The sequence below is a fragment of the Telopea speciosissima genome, chromosome 6, assembly GCF_018873765.1.
Source record: "Telopea speciosissima isolate NSW1024214 ecotype Mountain lineage chromosome 6, Tspe_v1, whole genome shotgun sequence".
In the NCBI taxonomy this organism is placed as follows: Eukaryota; Viridiplantae; Streptophyta; class Magnoliopsida; order Proteales; family Proteaceae; genus Telopea; species Telopea speciosissima.
Genome location: NC_057921.1, coordinates 21,176,758 through 21,196,032, shown reverse-complemented (window position 1 = coordinate 21,196,032; position 19,275 = coordinate 21,176,758). Strand labels below are relative to the sequence as shown.

At 42.9% G+C, this 19,275-nt stretch overlaps 2 protein-coding genes across 2 annotated transcripts; both read right to left on the bottom strand.

The window, feature by feature from the left end:
• Positions 1–1,243: 1,243 nt before the first annotated feature.
• Positions 1,244–3,229, bottom strand: LOC122665514 (protein FAR1-RELATED SEQUENCE 5-like). The gene is made up of 5 exons (XM_043861667.1): positions 2,728–3,229; positions 2,184–2,593; positions 1,611–2,078; positions 1,425–1,520; positions 1,244–1,360 (listed from the first exon to the last, which is right to left on the bottom strand). The coding sequence occupies exons 1-5, from the start codon at positions 3,227–3,229 to the stop codon at positions 1,244–1,246; spliced, it is 1,593 nt and encodes a 530-aa protein (XP_043717602.1).
• A 138-nt stretch (positions 3,230–3,367) lies between these two features.
• LOC122665513 (protein FAR-RED IMPAIRED RESPONSE 1-like) lies at positions 3,368–3,940 on the bottom strand. The gene has a single exon (XM_043861666.1). The coding sequence runs from the start codon at positions 3,938–3,940 to the stop codon at positions 3,368–3,370; it is 573 nt and encodes a 190-aa protein (XP_043717601.1).
• Between the last annotated feature and the right edge of the window lie 15,335 nt (positions 3,941–19,275).

The following is a 19,275-nucleotide window of genomic DNA, read 5'->3' as shown; positions in this document are numbered from 1 at the left end:
TACTTGTTGGATCTTTAGCTCAAATTGGTAGAGCACTTGGAAAGAGAGCATGTTCCAAGGGGATGGTGGTTCGAATCCTCCAAGATCCTTTTATTCAATTGTTCATAAGTAGCTGAAGATTTGTAAGCCACAAAGATGAATAAATATATACTGGACTAATACAGTATCAGTGTTGTTCAGATCATCCATATTCAACCAGAGGTTCTGGACACAAGAACAGTCACTTAATCAAACATGTCTCCCAAGGTTGACAAAGCTGAAATTCTTTGACATCCTCCTAAACAGCTATTGATTTCAGTCTCTTAAAATCTCTCATTGATTACCCTGTTTTGAAATTTCCTAGTTGTACGAATCTGCTGTGTCTTGACAGCTAGCTATTGGATTAACTTGAGATTTCATATTATATTCAACCCTTAAAATCAAGCCCTTGACCAGGATATTGCTTTCTACCAAAAAAAAAAAAAAAACCAGGATATTGCTCAGACTCGATCTGTTGATTTGATTCAATTAGAGTTCTCCTGAAATCTGGAAATTTCCCTTCACTTGATCCTGCTTCTTTGCTGGATTTTGAATCTTATGATTCCTATCTCCAAGAACTTCAGACCACATTAGGGAGAGAGAGAGAGATTCAACTGAAGTAAGGAAAAAGTACCCATCACCTCAATTCATACGGACACAAGTGTAGGGACTGCTACCTAGTAGTCCTCTTAGTGATAGCCCAGAAAAATGAAAATGGGAAAGAGTACTACATATAGGTTGCTGTTACATGAATTTTAAAAAATAAAAAGTGAAAATATAAATTCAAATTTGAAATTGATTTTTCATTTTTCAAATTTAAACCGTTGGATCTTACTTTCACATGTGTCCAACATCTAAGAAGGTAATGGAGCAAAATGGAGCGTGTCAGTACAGCAGCAGATAAAAATCCCACTCCAATGGGGCTGCAACAACAGTAGTACTAGGACGAGTGGCTCAATTGGGGCTGTAGCAGCAGGGGAAGGACTTCAAACACAAAATGATATCCAAAGAAATTTATAAAATGAAACAGTCTTCCCAAAGGATTAAGAACAAGACTCATTTATGATATCCAAAGAAATTTATAAAAACTGCATTACTAATTCAATAATGTAATAACACTCCTCAATAAAATTAACATGACTGATCATACAAGGAAACAACTAGATCATATAAATATGCTGAAATTAAATTTGTGTACAAGGCAGAGCCCTTAAATATGCTGAAATTAAAACTCAAAACAGGAATTTAAAATCTTCAAGATCTCTGGTTCTTTCGTCTTTTCTCTTGATAATGGGCAGTAACTGAAGAGGTCATATGTCTCAGCCTCACCAAAAGTTCCATTCTGCATTAATGATACAAAGAATGGTTAGGGCCTCCATACACAGAAAAATCAACATAAAAATTACATTACGAATGAGGTTTTTCACATATTCACCTGTTCCTTGATATTGAGATGGATGTAGTACAGGTGGTGGTGTTGAACCTTGTGAAGAACCTCCTCCCTGCACAACACAACAATGAAAACATGGCATTAGTATTACAATGTTAGTATTTCACATTCCTAATTAAGTTGAGTTTATAGATTTATATACCAATAAAAGAGACGTGAAAGTTTGAGGGGTGTCCATTGGTTGAGATGCATCACGAACATCACATGAAACCAAATCATGAGATGGGAATCCTGATGATGTGAAAGTTTGAAGGTTCTCCAGATCTTGAGATCTTTCTGTATCTTGAGTGTTTTTCATATCTTGAGATCTTTCTATATCTTGAGTATTTTCTATTTCAACTGAGCTGTGGCTTTTGTATGCTTTTTTTCCATTCTTGGTCTTCTGCTTGCCTATATTCTCACTCCAACCCTTATGCCTCTTGCTGCTATTACCTTTTGTACATTTTTTCTTTTTAAGCACCAAATCAGTGTTGACATCAAAGCATTCAAATGAAGAAGTTTCTTTATTGGGACTATTGACATCTAGTGCTGCAAGCTGTTTAGACAACAAATCGACATTCATTTTGGCTATCTCAAAACCAGCTTCTGTATTAGAAGCTTGGTTTACTAGCTGAATATATTTTGGGCAAAGAAACTTAAAACGCTATGTGCAACTCCTCTGAACATCTTCTACAACTTGTTTACCATTACTGTCATCCACCACAAAGCTTCTTACTGCCCGTGTCCATCTCCTTAAAATATACTTTTTAGGAATACACTTAAAATCTAGCACATCCAAGATTTTCAAAGCATGGCAACAAAGGATGCCAAATGTCTCAAACTTTCTACAACTATATTCTATCAATTGCTCAGATGCATTATACAAGACCACATATTCCCCTTCCATAAGCTTCATTTCCTCTTCAACCAATCCGACCACATACTCACAGAAGACATCATCCCCCTTACGGGATTTTATGACACAAGCACTCATATAGTCATGCTCCTCTAGAAAGCGCTCAAATATATAAGGGGTGTAAACTTTTCCTGCTTGTCTCAGTACAGGTGACTTGGAATTCATGTTCTTAGGAATCGTATTTCTTGCATCAAATTCAGCCTTCAGTTCATTGGTACGTTTATCCTCCACTACTTGTTCAAAATGCTTAAAAAATCTTATAAGATCTAAACTGGGTCTCAAATACTCTTTCAAATCACTGTTAATACTTTCACTTAGTTGTGTGCTCTTCACACCTAATGTGAAAGTGTATTCATATAACAACGTGCCCATTTCTCTTTAATTTTGTAGATCCGATCTAGCCATGAAGTATTCTCAAGTCGGTAATCATCACGCAACTTTTTCCAAGCATTCTCAAACTCCTCTACATCTTCATAATGAAATATGTATTTATTCAAATCCTTAAGAAAAGGTGATCCATGCTTCATCAGATTACCATGATGCTTTATCCCATTTTGCATTATGTGCCAGGTACATAATCCATGCCATGTCTTAGGTAAAACTTCAGCTATTGCCTTTGCCATTGCAGCATATTGATCAGTAAATATGGTTATAGGATTCTTTTGCCCATGTGCCTCCAAGAATGTCTGAAACAACCATTTGAAAGACTCAACCGTCTCATCATATAGAAGTGCATCTCGAAATATGGTTACACCCCTATGATGGTTGAACCCAGCAAAAACACCAAACAGTCTATACATTTTGTTTGTGCAAAATGTAGTGTCAAAGATAACAACATCACCAAACAATGAATAATCAATGATCATCCTCGGATCTGCTCAAAATATATTTGTTATTTGCTCTTCATTATCCATCTGCAAAGAGTATGTAAAAGATGGATTCGACCTTATCTGTTTCTCAAAATATACTAACAAATTCCCAGCCTCACTATAAGCTAAATCACACTAACGTTTAGTTCGAAGATAATTCCTAAGATCTTCCTTGGTGTAACCGAAGTTTTCTCTTCCCCCTGCTTGCATACCCATTAAATCAAAAGTGGCCATGGGCCTGATGCCAGTATCATCAGCCATATGTATTTCATAGGCATCTACCTTTGATATCTTACGCTGAGACCGAATAAAATGAGTAGAATCTGGTGTATGAAGTTCATGGCTATGATCATCACAAAAATCCTTACATTCATACCCTCCATTCTTCAGTATAGAAATTCCCATTCTTACAGGACAATCGGTTCTGGTTTCTGCACGAGGCTTGGTCGTGTTAACATCTCTCTTGTCCTTTTTCCGATGTCCTTTTTTACAACATACAAATCTCCTTTGTTTTATGATTCTCTTATCACCAATATTTAACCAATGTACATAATCTCTTCTAACACTAAACCCAACTATTCCTCCATATCGATTGTAAGAATCATATGCCTCAATCTTCGACATGAACTTCATGCCAGTCCAAGGCTTATAATCAACACACTCATCTTGACCACTGGCTTCAACTGGTGAAATCATTGGATTGTCCATTTCCAATATTATGTCTCGAATACTCTTTCAAATTCAGGAAGCCTATGGTGGCAACAACCTACTGCAGATCATACACATGTGCAACAAGAGTAAATAAATATAAAACCATGTAAAGTCACAAGAATAACTCTTCCTCAAATGGGAGATATTAGAACAATAAAAGATGTAAATCATGACCTTTAACATACTGCTAGTTGACATTAAGGAAATCTTCTTTTTTTCAAATAATATGTAATACTACAAATTGCCATTCAACATAAATATTGGAAAAGAGTTCACTGGGACCAGGCTGAGGTTAATCTTCATTAATGCACCACAACAGTCAATTTGAGAGGACCCACTAAAAATAGGATATGTACTTAATTGAGACCATATTCACCCAACCAACCAATCCAATAACCAATGTAAGTTTTTAGTGGCTGCCTAACAATATCTTCTGGGTCAACTGACTGGCTCCTAAATAGTCCAATTGAAACCATAAATAAACCTTAATACACCAGTTTTTATGCATCCTCACCTAGGGACTTACTCTTGATCCAAATTAAAACAAAGAAATCATGAACATGCATCATGCAACCTGTACCCCAGAGCTTGAGCTAAAGATGAGGAACTCCATGGACAGACATTGTGATTTGATTTTCTTAATTATTTGTTTCTATAATCATCTGATTTTGGGTTCATTCTACAGAAAGTAAAGATCTGCTCAAGTAACAAAACAACTCTTATTGATTAAGAAATCTAGTACTGATTTATAGGGAGCATGGTGGGCAAGGGAGAAGATGAGGTAGGAAGGTTGAGAGAGTGAGAGGGGAGAGAGAGAGAGAGAGAATCAAATATAATACAAACTAAAATCCCAAAATAGCTCCCCAACTATTTTGGAATTTCAGCTTCTATTACATTCTATATCCCATAAGCGGTATAAAACTCATACCAAACACCCTAATTTCTTGAAATCGCCCTTTTAATGTGAAATTGACATCGAACCAAAGAGAGCCCATAGTAGGGGAGGGTGAAATCTATCTTTCAGTTACCATATTGCAGCCGTGGCTAGTGCAGTTGCCTACAAGATACTTGACCATCAATTTTTTTTTTTAAGGAACACAGCTTGTGTGAATAGGGATATCCGTGTGTATAGACAATGGCTTATGTGAACCCTTGGGCTTGGCCAATCAAGCTAAGCCAAGCTAAGATTGAACCTAGGACAAAATCCAAAATCAAATTTTTTTTTCCCCAATCCTCTCTTCCTTCCAAGGATTATTGAATTAGATGGGAACAAGTGGAAGATCAGGTTTAGTTGGCTTTGAGCTAATCTTGAATGCATAAAACTGGTCTTGGGATAGACTTCAAATCCACTGACACTGAAGAAATGTAGAAAAGTCTATTACCTGTAGACTGTAGTTTTATGTAAGAAAAGAGGGTGATTTCTCACAAGTGTTAGGTTCGGGTCTAATTTTGTGTATCTTCCCTTTTAAATACTTACATAAAATTCTTTCAATCTAACCTTTCTTGATATTTCCTACACCACCCTACTCTAACTCTCAAATGCACAACTTCACAGAAGGATATTCGTTACATCTCAATAACCCTTATCCATCGTCTTGATCTCCAACAAACATTAATCAACAAAAATCATTTAGGGTTTGAAACACTTACATTGAGGAGAGGATGGAAGAAGAAGAGAGGTTGTACAGGAGATGAAACAGAGGAGAGGAAGAAGACAATAGCCTTCACGGTTCCATCGTAGTGAGGAGATGAAGAAGATGAATGGCAGAAACTTTCTCGCTGTTCAGTGTTCCTTCGGTGCTGTTCAAGAGCTGTTCAAGGTTCCATGGCTGTGAGGAGATGAAGAAGATGAGAGGGAAGGAGGGATTCGAGAGGGAAGAAGGGATTTCTTTTTGTTTTGAAACTTTAAGACCTTACGTTTTCTATTTTCTTTTTGGTTTGGGTTTATGGTCGGTTTGGGTTATGATCGGTTTGGTTTTGCTATGCTCATAAACCTGGAAAACTATCACTTGTTAGAGGATTTGTAACTTGGACGTTGGATATGGACATTTCCACGTGTCAAGCTTACCGCTGCCGGCAGGACGATGGTAGTAACATACTCGGCAGTAGAGGATCTGAATCCGAGAATGATGGCTCTTTTTTTTGAATCTTTTCTTATACCCTACCCCCTTTAGGGTTAGATTTAGATTTTTTCATTCAGCTTCCAATTTTACCCCCCAATTTAGGTTTAGGTATCTTTTTTAAACAGTATTCTTTCCCATTTTACCCTTTCCCTCTTTAGATTTAGGTATCTTTTTTACCCTCCCCTCTTAAAGTTTATTTCTTCTTCTTCTCTTTTTTTGGTTTCCTATTTTGCCCCTACCAAGCCACAACCTCAATGGGCCTGATCTAATAAACCTTCATGGGCCAGGGTTTAGGCATTCTATTTTATTTTCTTATTTATTCTTTGGTATCAGAGACAGAGATTGCCGGTACTCCGTGTGTCATCATCGCCAGGGAGGGGTGACAAAAATCAGGTGTCTACAAATGTGTTTGCAGATCATGTTTGAGCTGGTTCTCCTCCAGGTTTGGGTCGGCCCACCCTTTGGATCGGGACACATGGTAGCTCACGATTGGCCAGTGTGATTTTGGGTTTATCATTTGCCCCCCACTCTCTTGGAACAGAGTGTTCAAGAGAGTAGCCTTTTTCATTTTTGTTTTTGGAGCTGTCTCCCTTTTGGGTGTTGTTGTTCCTCGCCCTTCGTATGTGGCAGATAGGCCTTAGTAGTCGTTCATCCTTAGTGGCCTTGAGCCTTTGTGGTTATCGAACCTTGGTGGTCATTTGACCTCGGTGGCCTTATGCTTCGGTGGTCTATGGACCTTGGTGGCATTATGCCTTGGTAGTCTACGGACCTTGGTGGCCAACGGGCCTTGGTGGCATTGCGCCTTGGTAGTCTACGGACATTGGTGGCCAATGGGCCTTGGTGGCATTACGCCTTAGTGGTCTACGGACCTTGGTGGCCAACGGGCCTTGGTGGCATTACGCCTTGGTGGTCTACGGACCTTGGTGGCCAACGGGCCTTGGTGGCATTATACCTTGGTATTCGAACCATCTTGAACTTCTTGGATTCTGCCACTAAACCTTGAACTTACGTCAAATATGATGTCTCGTACTTCCCCCTTTTTTGTTTTTGTTTTTTTTTTCTTTTTGATATTGACTTGAATTGGTCTTTGGCACAGACACATCTTTGCTCGAACCTCGACCTCGAACCCTCACGAACTCCGACCTCGAACCTCGAACCTTCGTGAACTCTGACTTTAGACCTCGAACCTCAAACCTCAGACCTTCGCGAACTTCGAGCTCGAACCTCAAACCTCAAATTTTGACCTCGAACCTCGTCCATGGCTTGTCGCCTACGGTCCTTGGCTGTAGCCCTTTTTTTTTTTTTTTTTTTAATTGACATGATTTGATCTTTGGCCACAGACACATCTTTGCTCGAACCTTAACCTTGAACCCTCGCAAACTTCGACCTCAGACCTCAAACCTCGTCCTCGGACCTCGGACCTCGAACCTCGAATCTCGAATCTCATCCTTGGACCTCGACCTCGAACCTCGTCCATGCCCATGGCCTATTGATCGTGGTCCTTGGCCGTGGCCAACGACCCCCTTTTTATTTTTCTTTCTTCTCTCTTTTCTTCTTTGCTTTTAGGCGGCGCCCATTGATGACGATCCATGGCCCTTTGGCCATGGCCTCTTGGCCATGGTCTCTTGGCTGTGGCCTCTTGGCCGTGGTCCCTTGGCCGTGGCCTCTTGGCCTCTCTTTTTTTTTTTTTTTTTCCACTCTCTTTCTTCTCTCTCATCTTCTCTTCTTCTCTCTCTTAATAGGTGATGCCCATTGATGACGACCATGGCCCTTTGGCCGTGGTTCTTGGTCGTGGTCTCTTGGCCGTGGTCTCTTATCCACGGCCATTGGCAGTTGTCCTCGGACCTCTACCTCTTGCTCTCTTTACAGTCGTCCGACGCTGATCTCTTGTTATCTTGTGCCTTGGCCTCGATCACCTTCTTCTGAGCCTGTAGTACCTCGACCATGTTGGTGAACTCATTACACCGCTCCTGAAGTTCCTTCATGGTCCTGGTCTCATGACGTGCCAGGTCTTTGATCAAGTCCAGGTTTTTGATGCCCCCAACCAAGGCTGCATGCTGGGTCTAGTTGTCTAAGTCTCGGACCTCCAGGGACTCTTTGGTGAACCTGCTGACATACTCCCTGAGGGACTCCCCAGGGTTCTGTATCACGTTCAATAGATTGACCGTGGTCTTCTTCTGCTTGACACTGCTCTAGAAGCGGGTGATGAATTGCTCGCACAGCTCTGCGAACGAACCTATTGACCTTGGTCATAGTCTGGAGAACCATGAAGTCGCTGCACCCTTGAGGGAGACAGGGAAGGCTCGATAGGAGACCACATCCGATCCATCGTATAGGATCATTATCCCTTTGAAGTAGTTGATGTGATCATTAGGGTCCGTGGTACCATTATAGAGTTCGAAGGTGGGTAACCTGAACTTGGATGGGAGTGCGACTGACATGATCTGCTCCGAGAATGGATGCTACCCGGGGATCGAGTGTGTCTCGCCTTGGTCCGCTTCTTCAACCCTTCTAACTTTTCATCCAAATCTCGGAGTCACTTTTCAAGCTCCTCATCCCTTGACTGTCCCTCACGTCTGACTGGTCATTCACTGCGACCTCGTTCTCGTCTTCTCCTGAAAGTCCCTCCTGCCTTGAGTAGTGGCGAGATGGTGAAGGGTCACGTCACGATGAATCTTGATGTGAATGTGACGGGCTTTCTTCTTTGTAGGACTGGCTCTGTTCTGGTGCGTAACTCCCCCCTAGTCGACCTTGGAACACCGATCTTCTTATTGAGCCTTCTGGACTGGGTACCATGGATCTGTGCGATGGTGTTCTCCCACGGTTCGACCGTACTGGGAGGTCCGCCGTTCTCCTAAGATGTTGGGAGGGATCTCCCCGCTGCCTGGTGTGTCTCTCGGACCTATCACCCCTGGGAGGTGACCTCCTAGGGCTCTGCTCCTGTCGGGGATCTGTCCTGCGAAGGTGGGATGTTGCACGTTGCCTCAAGTAGGCGCGGAAGAGTTGTTGGTTGTGGAGGATCTGTCACTACAAGTCATTGATCTGACCCACAGTCGCTGCGTTAGGATCAGGTACTGGCTCCGCGGTGGCGGCTTCAATGGCTACTTCAGGGTTGAGGTCGATTGCCCCAACTTGTTGGTTCTTGGGGACCTCTCTCTCCTGAGAGACATGGTCGGTGGCTCTGCGGCGTGAGCTCTCTAGAGGAGGTGATCCGTTCCCCTCCCTCGCAACATTGTTGGTAGAGGGAATGGTCTTCTTGCCTCGCGGTGCCATGGTATGAACAGTTATGGAAACAAGCTAGTAGGTGCGATGGCTAGCATCTTTCCCACAGACGGCACCAATCTGTTGTGTCAAGAAATTTCCCGGTGGTCCCTTTGAGTGCCGTAACCTGTAAAAGGACCAGAGTGACAAAGGAGAACCGACGTGGTTCCGGCCTAGGACTCTCCGATGCCTAAGTTAGATCTCTCTGAGCAAACAGATGAATAATAGAATTCAAGATGGCTTGATGGGGGTAGAGTACCTTCGTATTTATAGTAGAGTGTGGCGGTGTGGAGAGTCCGATCGGTGGAGAATAGTCTCTGCAGTTGATAGAGACCCTGGGTAGCAGGGCTCTTCCTTGGTTGGTCGTCTCCCTACGGGAGGGAGTGTCCTAGTGGTGTTAGGATCCTTGATAGATAGACGCTTACGTGTGGTGATAAGATCTTTGATGTTTGAGTTCGTTAGGGTGACGTGACTTGTAGGCGGTGGCCTAGAGTCCTTGAGATGGTGCATGTCTTGTCGATGGCCGCGGTAGCGGTTTGGCCTATACTAGGGTCTAATGTCAGGGTCTGCTATGTACCCGAGGTCCGTGCCCCTAGGGGGTCCGTGTTTGGGTGTCATACCTGTGAGGCCGCGCCTGTGAGGTCATGCCTGGGAGGTCGCGCCTAGAGGCCGCACCTGTGAGGCCACGCCCATGAGGTCGCACCTATGAGGTCGCGCCTGGGAGGTCGCCCCCATGAGGTCGCGCCCAAGAGGAGGTGGCGCTCGGGAGGTCGCGCCTGGAGGCCGCTCCTATGAACGTGTTTAGGGATCATGTCTGAGCTGGTTCTCCTCTAGGTCTGGGTCGGCCCACCCTTTGGACCGGGACACGTGGCAACTCATGATTGGCCGGTGTGATTATGGGTTTATCACCAACTTGGGTCCAAGCTAGTTAGATAAGGTAAGCCCAACGACCCACTAAACAAAACTAATCTCTGGCAATAATAAGGTTTGGAGCCAAGTTTAGTCTACACCAACAAGACACCCTTCTCTTCATGGGTCAAGATAACCTTTCCCTAATGATATTTATAGATCTATATTTCTACTTTGTGGTTAAGACATGTAAATGGACCGCGTTTTCCTTAAGACACAGTGAATGGGAGGAATCCATATTCATCGTTGGTCTTCAAATGTATGCGATGCTAGAAAATAACAACGCAACAAAATAGCGATTTGCAAAAGAAAACAAAGAGAAGAGAAAGAACACACACACAAGACAGAGATTTACGTGGTTCACCCCCAAGGAGATAGGCTACATCCACGGTAGAGTGATAGTCCAAATCCACTATTTCCTTGAAGAAATTACAAACTCTCACACACATCTCTCAAAGAGATAACCACGTTAGCCTTCGGCGCTGGCGTATGTACTTTTTGGCCGTTTACATGCGTTTCGAAGGCGAAACAGCTTGCCGAATAATCACAGTACTTTCTAGATTAAAACTGAGATCAGGCTTCACCAATAACACACAAGAAAGTATCAGAAGGGTATTTTAGAAAACATACTAAAACCCTATAACCCCTGGTTTGTTTGACAAGGAGGATGGGGTGGGAATGTTGTGCGACTAGGTCCCACAATGTAGTGAGTTGGGGAATGGGGTGGTTTTTTTTTTACTTTTCCCACGAACAGTAACCAAAATCCTTTGTTTTTTGTGGGACTTTGGATATCATGGCTGTAGAATTTTCAAATGTCACGTGAGTAGACAACATTTAATACTGTTCCCTGAGCTTTTGCAGTTCACTACCCCATGTTAAACAAACAAGATTGGGATGAGATTTTAAAGTGCTACACCAATACTTTCCCACCTCAATTCTCCCACCCCACCTAAGTCCCGGTCAAACAAACGGGACCATAGGGTTTGTGAACCCTAGTATGATGCGATAAACCATTACCACATTGGTGAGGGCAAACTTTCTCCTATGTGAATATTGTTGGGCTTAGTGTTCATGGATTAGAGGAAATGAAAATGTTTCTCACTTAACATACTTGAGGATCCTTCTCCAAGTTGGCCAGCATTTACGAAATATCTATCTAAGTATGAGAAGAGTATACACAGACAAAAAACAAGTGGTGAATATGTTGGGTATATTCTATAACCCTATTATATGTTCTAATATAAGTCTACTTGAATAAGGACCCAGGCTGTGGTGGGCCCTACTGGATAGAGCCCATTTAACCTAAAATTCTAGTCTTTCCTATAAATACTAGCTAGAAGCAACAACCTGTATTATTCCAAACTTGATATGCAGGGTGTATTGCTTTAAGCAACTTTGTGCTTAAAATCCTAAACCCTAACAGAATATCCTTAGAATCATTCTAGCACAAACCCTTAAGGCATTTAGTTATTTTTTCGGGTATGATCGGTGGGAATGCACACATTGAAGAGTTCCCAAGTAATTGCTAATCTCTTGAGTTGTTAATTGATTTCACTTCAACTCTTATATTTTATTAATATATGAGTCATTTTTAGAGTCATTGGAGAGAGTAACGTTTCTATTCCACAATCATACAATCAGCCCTTTATTGTCTCTCAACTCAGTCATGGTCTCTTTGACCAATTCTTTGGAGATAAGAATGAGACAATGCGACCACATCACTAAAAACCTTTGACATGTAAAAGGAAGATTAGAAAATGAAAAAGAAAAATACAAAACAACCATGTTGAGGGGTGGGGGTGGGGGTGGGGCCGTGGGGGTGGGGGGAGGGATACTGTAGGAAATTTTTGGTTACAGCCGCAAAGCTATTTTGATTAACTTATGAGGACAGTTTTTATACACGGTTGTGTAAGTCGTGCATGTGAGAGGGTGAGAGCTTCAAGACATTAAATATGGGTAGGGGATTTATGATTTTTTCAATTCTTTGTGAGAAAGGACACGATCATACATGTTTGCACGACCGTATATAAAATCTTTGGCTTTAACTTATTTCAACAACTTGAACTAAATAAGTTTCATGTCCAGTAGACTATTCACTATTTACTATTCGCACAAAGTCTTGGAAAACCAGATGCTGTGGTTTCCTTTGTTTTTATTGGTATAAAGATTCACAGCTTCTGTTTGTGGAAAGGTCAGCTAGTGGAGGGGACGGACCACAAGAATCTGATATGCTCTCGTACCATGTGATCAGTTGTGGGTCCGCCAACTACTTGTCTCTCCAAAGGCCTCCGTTTTTAAATCAATCATGATCAATATAAAACTGCAATAATACAAACGCGGATTGAAGCTTGGGACCAAGAGCTAAGAATTATAAAAAAAGCTTATTAAAAGAAGTCCCCAAAAACATTGGAGACAATACCAAAATAAGTAATAATAAAAAATTTCAATGCATGCATGGGACATGCAAATCTGTACTAAAGCATTTCTTTGTAGTTTGTATAGTGCATTCAAGCTAAGGTGGCTTACTGTTGTGGAGATAGGATGTTCGTTTGTGTTGGAGTTTTCTCCATCTATTACTTATTTTTTCGTCAAAAAAAATTAATTTTTTTGGGGGTTGAGGGGAGGGAGAATTTCTGGGTTTTGTTGAATATATTAATTATTCACCAAAAAAAATTTAGTAGTTTTTGAAAACTAAAACCAATATCAAACCCCCAAAAAAAAATGGTAAATCGATTTTGATTGGTTCAATCAGTCCGATCTTTTCCTGAATCGCTCAGAGTCTCAACCTGGTCGAGAGAGCCTACACAATATCTACACTCTACAGCATTACCAAGAGAGAATCAACTCTTAAACACAAGAAACATCAGTAGTATCAACTTTATTATTATTTTTTTTCTTCTCTTTCAGTATATACTGTCTTAGTCCCTCGAATCTTCTTCCTAATTACCATTGGTTGGTTCTTTCACATCTCTCTCTCTTTTGTACCACTATAATATCCCATGGAGTACTCCAGTTGAAGTATCCCTCGCCTCTAACCTTAAGTTCACAATTGTTAGAGTATGGGGAAGGTCGAGTTCATCTTTGCTTCTCTTCTTCTTCTTCTTCTTCTCTTTGCTTTCTCTCATGCCAAGGAGTCTAACAATATTGATAATACCAATTATACCTTGGGTGATGGTGACCCTGCATCAAGTAGAACAACGATGGCACACGTAGTAGCAAAAGAATTTCAGTCAGCTGCTGCAAAGCTTGCAGTTCCATTAATAGACGATCCACCATCACCTCCTCCACCAGGGCATATAGAACTCGTCCGGCCAATGAACTCCGGTAACAGTCCAGGCATCGGTCATTCCATTCACAACTAGTAGCTAGTGCTCTTGTATTAGTTATTAGAGTTTCTCCCATATGAAGTCTTTTTTTTTTTTTTCCCCTTCCACTTGTTTAGTTGCTTCACCAGTGACCTTGGAAAAGTAGGTTATTCCATGCAGGTCTGCACTGTAATATAATACAATATGATTTAGAGTCCATTTGTGTCCCCCCAAGTAAAGAAGGAAACTATTTATGTTTGATTTCTTTGTATATATAATAAGAAGGTGTATTTGACTATATATTCCAATTGCATCTTCTTTATTTTCTCGGTTTGACCCTCAAAATCGCACGTGTAGCAGTTTGTCTTGCAGTCGATGTGGGACTAATCTCCCCTACACGTAAGATCTTTCTATAATCCTATAATAAATTATAGGGAAGCAGTTTTCTGTACGGGAGTGTGGCCTACGCCAGTACTCCCATGTGTCTATCTCTCTCCTCCTTAAAACAAGGGGACAGAAGTGTCTTTACTCATGGGAGGAGAGAGATAGACTCATGGGAGTGCTGGCGTACGCCACACTCCCGGGCAGAGATCTTTTTCCCAAATTATATTAATTCTCAAGGAAAAAAGAAAAGAGAAAGGAGATTCCATTACAAATGGTTGAGATGAATCACCATTGGGGCTTGTCAAACCCTAAACCGAACTGCTAATAGCGACTGAGTTGAACCAAAAAGGTCCATACCAGAACTAAACCGATACTATATCGGCCGGGCTGGCTATGGTTTGGAATATTATGGAATTAGCTGAAAACTAGATCACAACGGAATATCGGATCGTCCGTAAATCACACCATAATTAAAAAACGGACCGAATATAATCTGATATAAAATCAATTCTTTATCGGGCTGGATTCGGTTTGATACTTTTATATTTTCCGATCACTACACTCAAATAAATGGCCAGATCATGGATTGAGGGATCTTTATCGGATTGTCCATTGGAATTTTACTTGGGATCGATCAGTGTTGCCCCCCCTCCCCCATTTTTATCCTCTCCAGCATGGTTTTAAGTATTGGTATCGAATCGCCTGTATCGAGCAATACGTACCGGTTTTGCTAGTCATCGGTACCAGTACCGTATCAGTAGCACAGTACGAACAAGGGATAGAATGGTCTGAAAACTCATTTTTTAAGGAAATCAAGGGGTAATTTTGTCCAAAACAGCCGATCCAGGCCGATACCGTATCGATATCGTAACGATTTTCTATGTTGCCGATAACCGTTCCAATACCGTGCACTAAAACCATGCTCTCAAGGGCATTGCCCATAGAACCTACGAGGCACATTGGATGGTTCACCACACAAGGAGAGTGATGGATTTTTATCCTCTCAAGTATTATGCACTGCCTGATGCACCGCCCAAAAAAAAAAACTAATCATAACAGGTTTGGAACATATTCCTGTGAAATAGACATGGACTGAACTGGCTAAAGAAGATATGCTCCTACCAAATGTAGTATCACTCATTTTGTTGTGGTCTATCATCACACGATTGTCAAGTGCGTTATAGAGTTAGAACAACCCTTTGAGGCAGAACCAAATAGAGACTTAATGGATTTCTGACTATAGAGAGAGCTACCAATCGAGATCTTCTATGGTGCGCTGCCCGGAGTGGCTTGTGTGGTGTAGACTGGGTTGCATGCGCAATGATCGTCTTACCCCTTGTCCAACGCCTTGGCTGAGCGGGGGTAAGGTGGTCATTGCACGCACAACTCAGTCTGCACCACACAGGCCCCTACGGACAGGTGTGCCGTATAAGATCTGGATCCGAGAGCTACAAGTTATAAAATTAAAGGGATTTCTTGCTGTGCAAGTAGTTCACTTTCTTTGATCGTGGAAAGACTTAGAAGCTTCATGGCCCTAATGGGCTCACGGAACTCCCTTTTTTGACCAAAGAAGAGCAGCAGCCTACATTTTAACTTTGCGTCTCAATTTTATAATGTGGAAGCATGAGATAGTGCTAACCATCTGAACTTCCCAAGATTTTCTTTAAAGATATCTCTGTCTCTCTCCTTTTTTCTTTTTAACCCGAATATTATCTGGGCTCGACTGGTTCTTGAAATTTTATTAATAAATTAACTAAAAAGGAGAATACAAGGGAGACATAACCCGCCTTACCCCAACCTGAAGAGCATCGCTCTCTTGTCTCTCTCTCTTTTGATTAAGATATTTGAACTATATATGTGGTTGGACCCGAATCCAAGACCTTGTTCATAAAAATTAGTATTTAGTTAATTTTTTTTAATACTAACAATAGAGACAAAACGATGGAAGTCGGTTTCAAACAAGATTCAAATTTGGTTTGACAGGACAGAATCCAACTTAATTTAAAAGTTAATGACCCCCATGCAGTCAAATGTGACTCCAAAGGTCGAAAGAAAAAAGGTCGGTCTTCTCTGTGGGTGGAGAGTCTGTGTAAGCAGGGGCCAATTTCCATGTTATGTGGAGGGACGGTTATTTCGTCCCTTCTATGTGTCCGAGGGTGGGCAATATACTCCTCCATAGGAAGTTTTTTTTTTTTGTAAGAAAATAAAAAATAGGTTCTCTTATCAATTCCTCTGGTTAAACTAAAGCAAAACATGTCTAAGTAAGGGTATCAATTTAGAATTAATTAGAATCGAAGAATCAGAATCAAAATTAATCATTTTTAACATCGAATCGAATTAAAAAGGGGCAAAGAGGTCATTTCTTGTGAGGAAAAAAGAGATATAGATATGGTGCTAATGTACCCTTCATAGTCGGCTCAGAGAACCTTTTCCGTTTATATTGTTGGAGCCATTTCTCGGGTGGGTCCCACGGTACCATGCGCCACTTAGAGTTGTGGACCCACTTTAGATGGGTCCCACGGTCTGGTGTGTTGCTGAGGGGCCGTTAGGGGAGAGCCACGTCAGCAACCCAAGGAGGATAAAGAGGACTTCGTCAAAGGGGGTTGAGAGAATCGCTCCCACAAGGGAGGGATCCTCTACTTCTAAGGAGGCAGGCCACGTTCACCCCAACGATGGGGCCCAGGATAGGCGCAACAGACTCTGCCACATAGGATGGGTGATAGGGTTTGAAGCCAAGGGGGACTCTGCCGTCACTATCTAAAGGGACCATTATAAAAGGGGAATCGCTGCTGCGGGGAAAAGGACACACAAAAATCAACTCCTTGGCATTATCTTTACTGTTTTCTTGCTTATCAGTTTATTTTAGTTTTCTTAGTAGTGGGAGGAGTTTGCTCACCATTGAGCCAATCATTGGAGACGTTCTGTTCTAGTAGATTTGGCTTGTTTGTAACTGGTCAGTGTACTTCTCTTGTTAATTTAGTAATTTCATTTCGTGCAAAGGTCAGTCTTTTTTCTCAATTAGTCTTTATAAGCTTTCTGGTGAGCCCCACTGAGTCCGTAATCCATAAAGTCTAACCCAAAGGTCCTTGGAGATAACTCAGGTGCAAGGGAGCCCTACATCCCTGGTTAGTAATCAGATAGGCCGCAAACCCCAGTCCGTTTGAACCAGCGTCAAAGGTTCTGGCACGCCCTACATTTATCACAATCCATGTCATCTTGTGAGTGTTGGACACCCTTTTTTCCACCCACACATTTTGGCACGCCCGGTGGGACCCTTATAGGCTCAGGATTCGCAATGGGACCAAAGAAGAAAGCAAATAAGGCTCAGACTCGGAGAGAGATAGCCGACGAAATGGTTAACCCTTTGGCTGCCATAGAAGGCCAAGGAACCGAGGGCTCCGACTCTTAGGACACAGGTAGCAGTGATGGGTTGTCACAGCAATTCGCTGCAGCCATGCACGACGCTCTAGAGCCCGTGACATTAGACATGAGGCTCTTGGTGACTGCCATCAGGCTGGTCGCTGAGGACATCTGTAATCTGATTCAAACTCAGAACCAGGCCGCTGAGAGTCAGTAGGCCCACTTTGATCATTTTATTAACGATCAGGATTCCTGCCTGGACCAGCTCATCACGGTCCTGACATCCCAGAGGTAGGCCGTCCCGCAGGGATTGGTATAGCCTGTAGGGCTTGCACCGCCAGAAGCTGTGGCGTCCCAGATTGTAGGTCCTGATCTGGATACAGGCCAGACAAGCTGTAGGCAACCATACATGTTTGCTGGGAGTTCCAGTCAGGCTCCAGTACCAGAGGACCAACCGGTGACCTACGCCAACCTGCCGTACCATCCTGGGATCGGAACAAGCACCGGTCCCACTCTAACGTACGCTAACGTCATGGGGGCAAGTGGAGCCCAGGTTGGATCAACCTATATGGCCCTACTGGGGGCAGCCACAGCTCCATCTGGGGTGACGACGGCACAACAAGGTTTCAGAACTGAGGCCAGCGAACTAGGGGCAAAATCATAAACGTCCCCTGTGGCAACAGGGGCGAATGCCATCCCTGTGGGAGGATACCGAAGCCAAGCCACGGCTGGAGTCCCTGACCGCCGGGGAGTTGGATACACGCCAACGTGGCCCTCTACGGGGCTGTGGGCAGCAACACCCAATCAGGCCGTGAACCCAGAGCCGGCCATGGGAAACAGGCCGATACTCGACTACGAGGAATTGGCACGCTTGATACAAAATAGCATAGACCCTGCCTACCGATCGGTGGCTCGGCCGGTCTACCGGAAACCATACCCCGAATACCTGGACAATATTGATCTAGGGAGGAATTGGAAGACATCGGAATTCATGAAGTTTTCATGGGAAGACAACATGTCCACCATTGAGCATATACCCCATTTCGCTGTGCAATGCGGAAACTTGGGGGCGAACGACGCCATAAAGCTTAGACTCTTCCCCAATTCATTGACAGGGGCGGCGTTTACTTGGTATTTTCACCTACCACCCAATTCGGTTCAGAATTGGTAGGAGATGGAAGAATTATTCCATACCCAGTTCTACAAAACTGAGCCCGAGACCACCATTGGGGACTTGGCCCGCATGCTCCAGGAGCCAGGGGAGACCGTCGACAAATTTATCAACCGGTTCAAATTGGCCAAATATAAGTGCCCTACCCTCTTGCACGAGGGTGAATACGCAAAAATGGCCCTCGACGGGCTGAGCCTTGAGCTCAGGAAGCGCTTCGTCGACCAAAACTTTGCAGACCTTGGACAGCTAGTAGTACAGGCGGCCCCTTATGAGGCACTGCTAAAAGAGGAGGGACAGAAGAAGGCCTTCTCCATGGGGACCTATTACAAAGAGGCCGCGTCAGGTAGTTACCCACTCTTAGGGGCGGGAGAGTCCAAAATGGTCAGCTTCCTCGACTGTGAGGTTGACGCCACTGAAATAGCCGAGGGGAAGCCCTACGTTTGCAAGGCTTTAGCCAAACAGGCCGCGAGTGACCGTCAGGATGAACAACCCAAGCCAACCCCCTAGCGGACTTTTGATGCTGGGGTAAAGTACTCCTTTGACATATCTAAGGCTGAGCTTATCTTTGATCAGCTTCTAAAAGACAAGCAGATCAAACTGCCATCGGCACACTAGATCCCTGCTAACGCCGACTTAAAAGGCCAGAAATATTGTAAATGGCACAATACCCGGACACATATGACTATTAACTGTGTTGTGTTGCGCAATGCTTTGTAGAAGGCTATCACAGAAGGGCGAATCATGTTCCCAGAGAGGGAGAAAGGAGTGATGCTGATTGATGAAAACCCCTTCCCGGTCAACATGGTCACGGCTGATTTG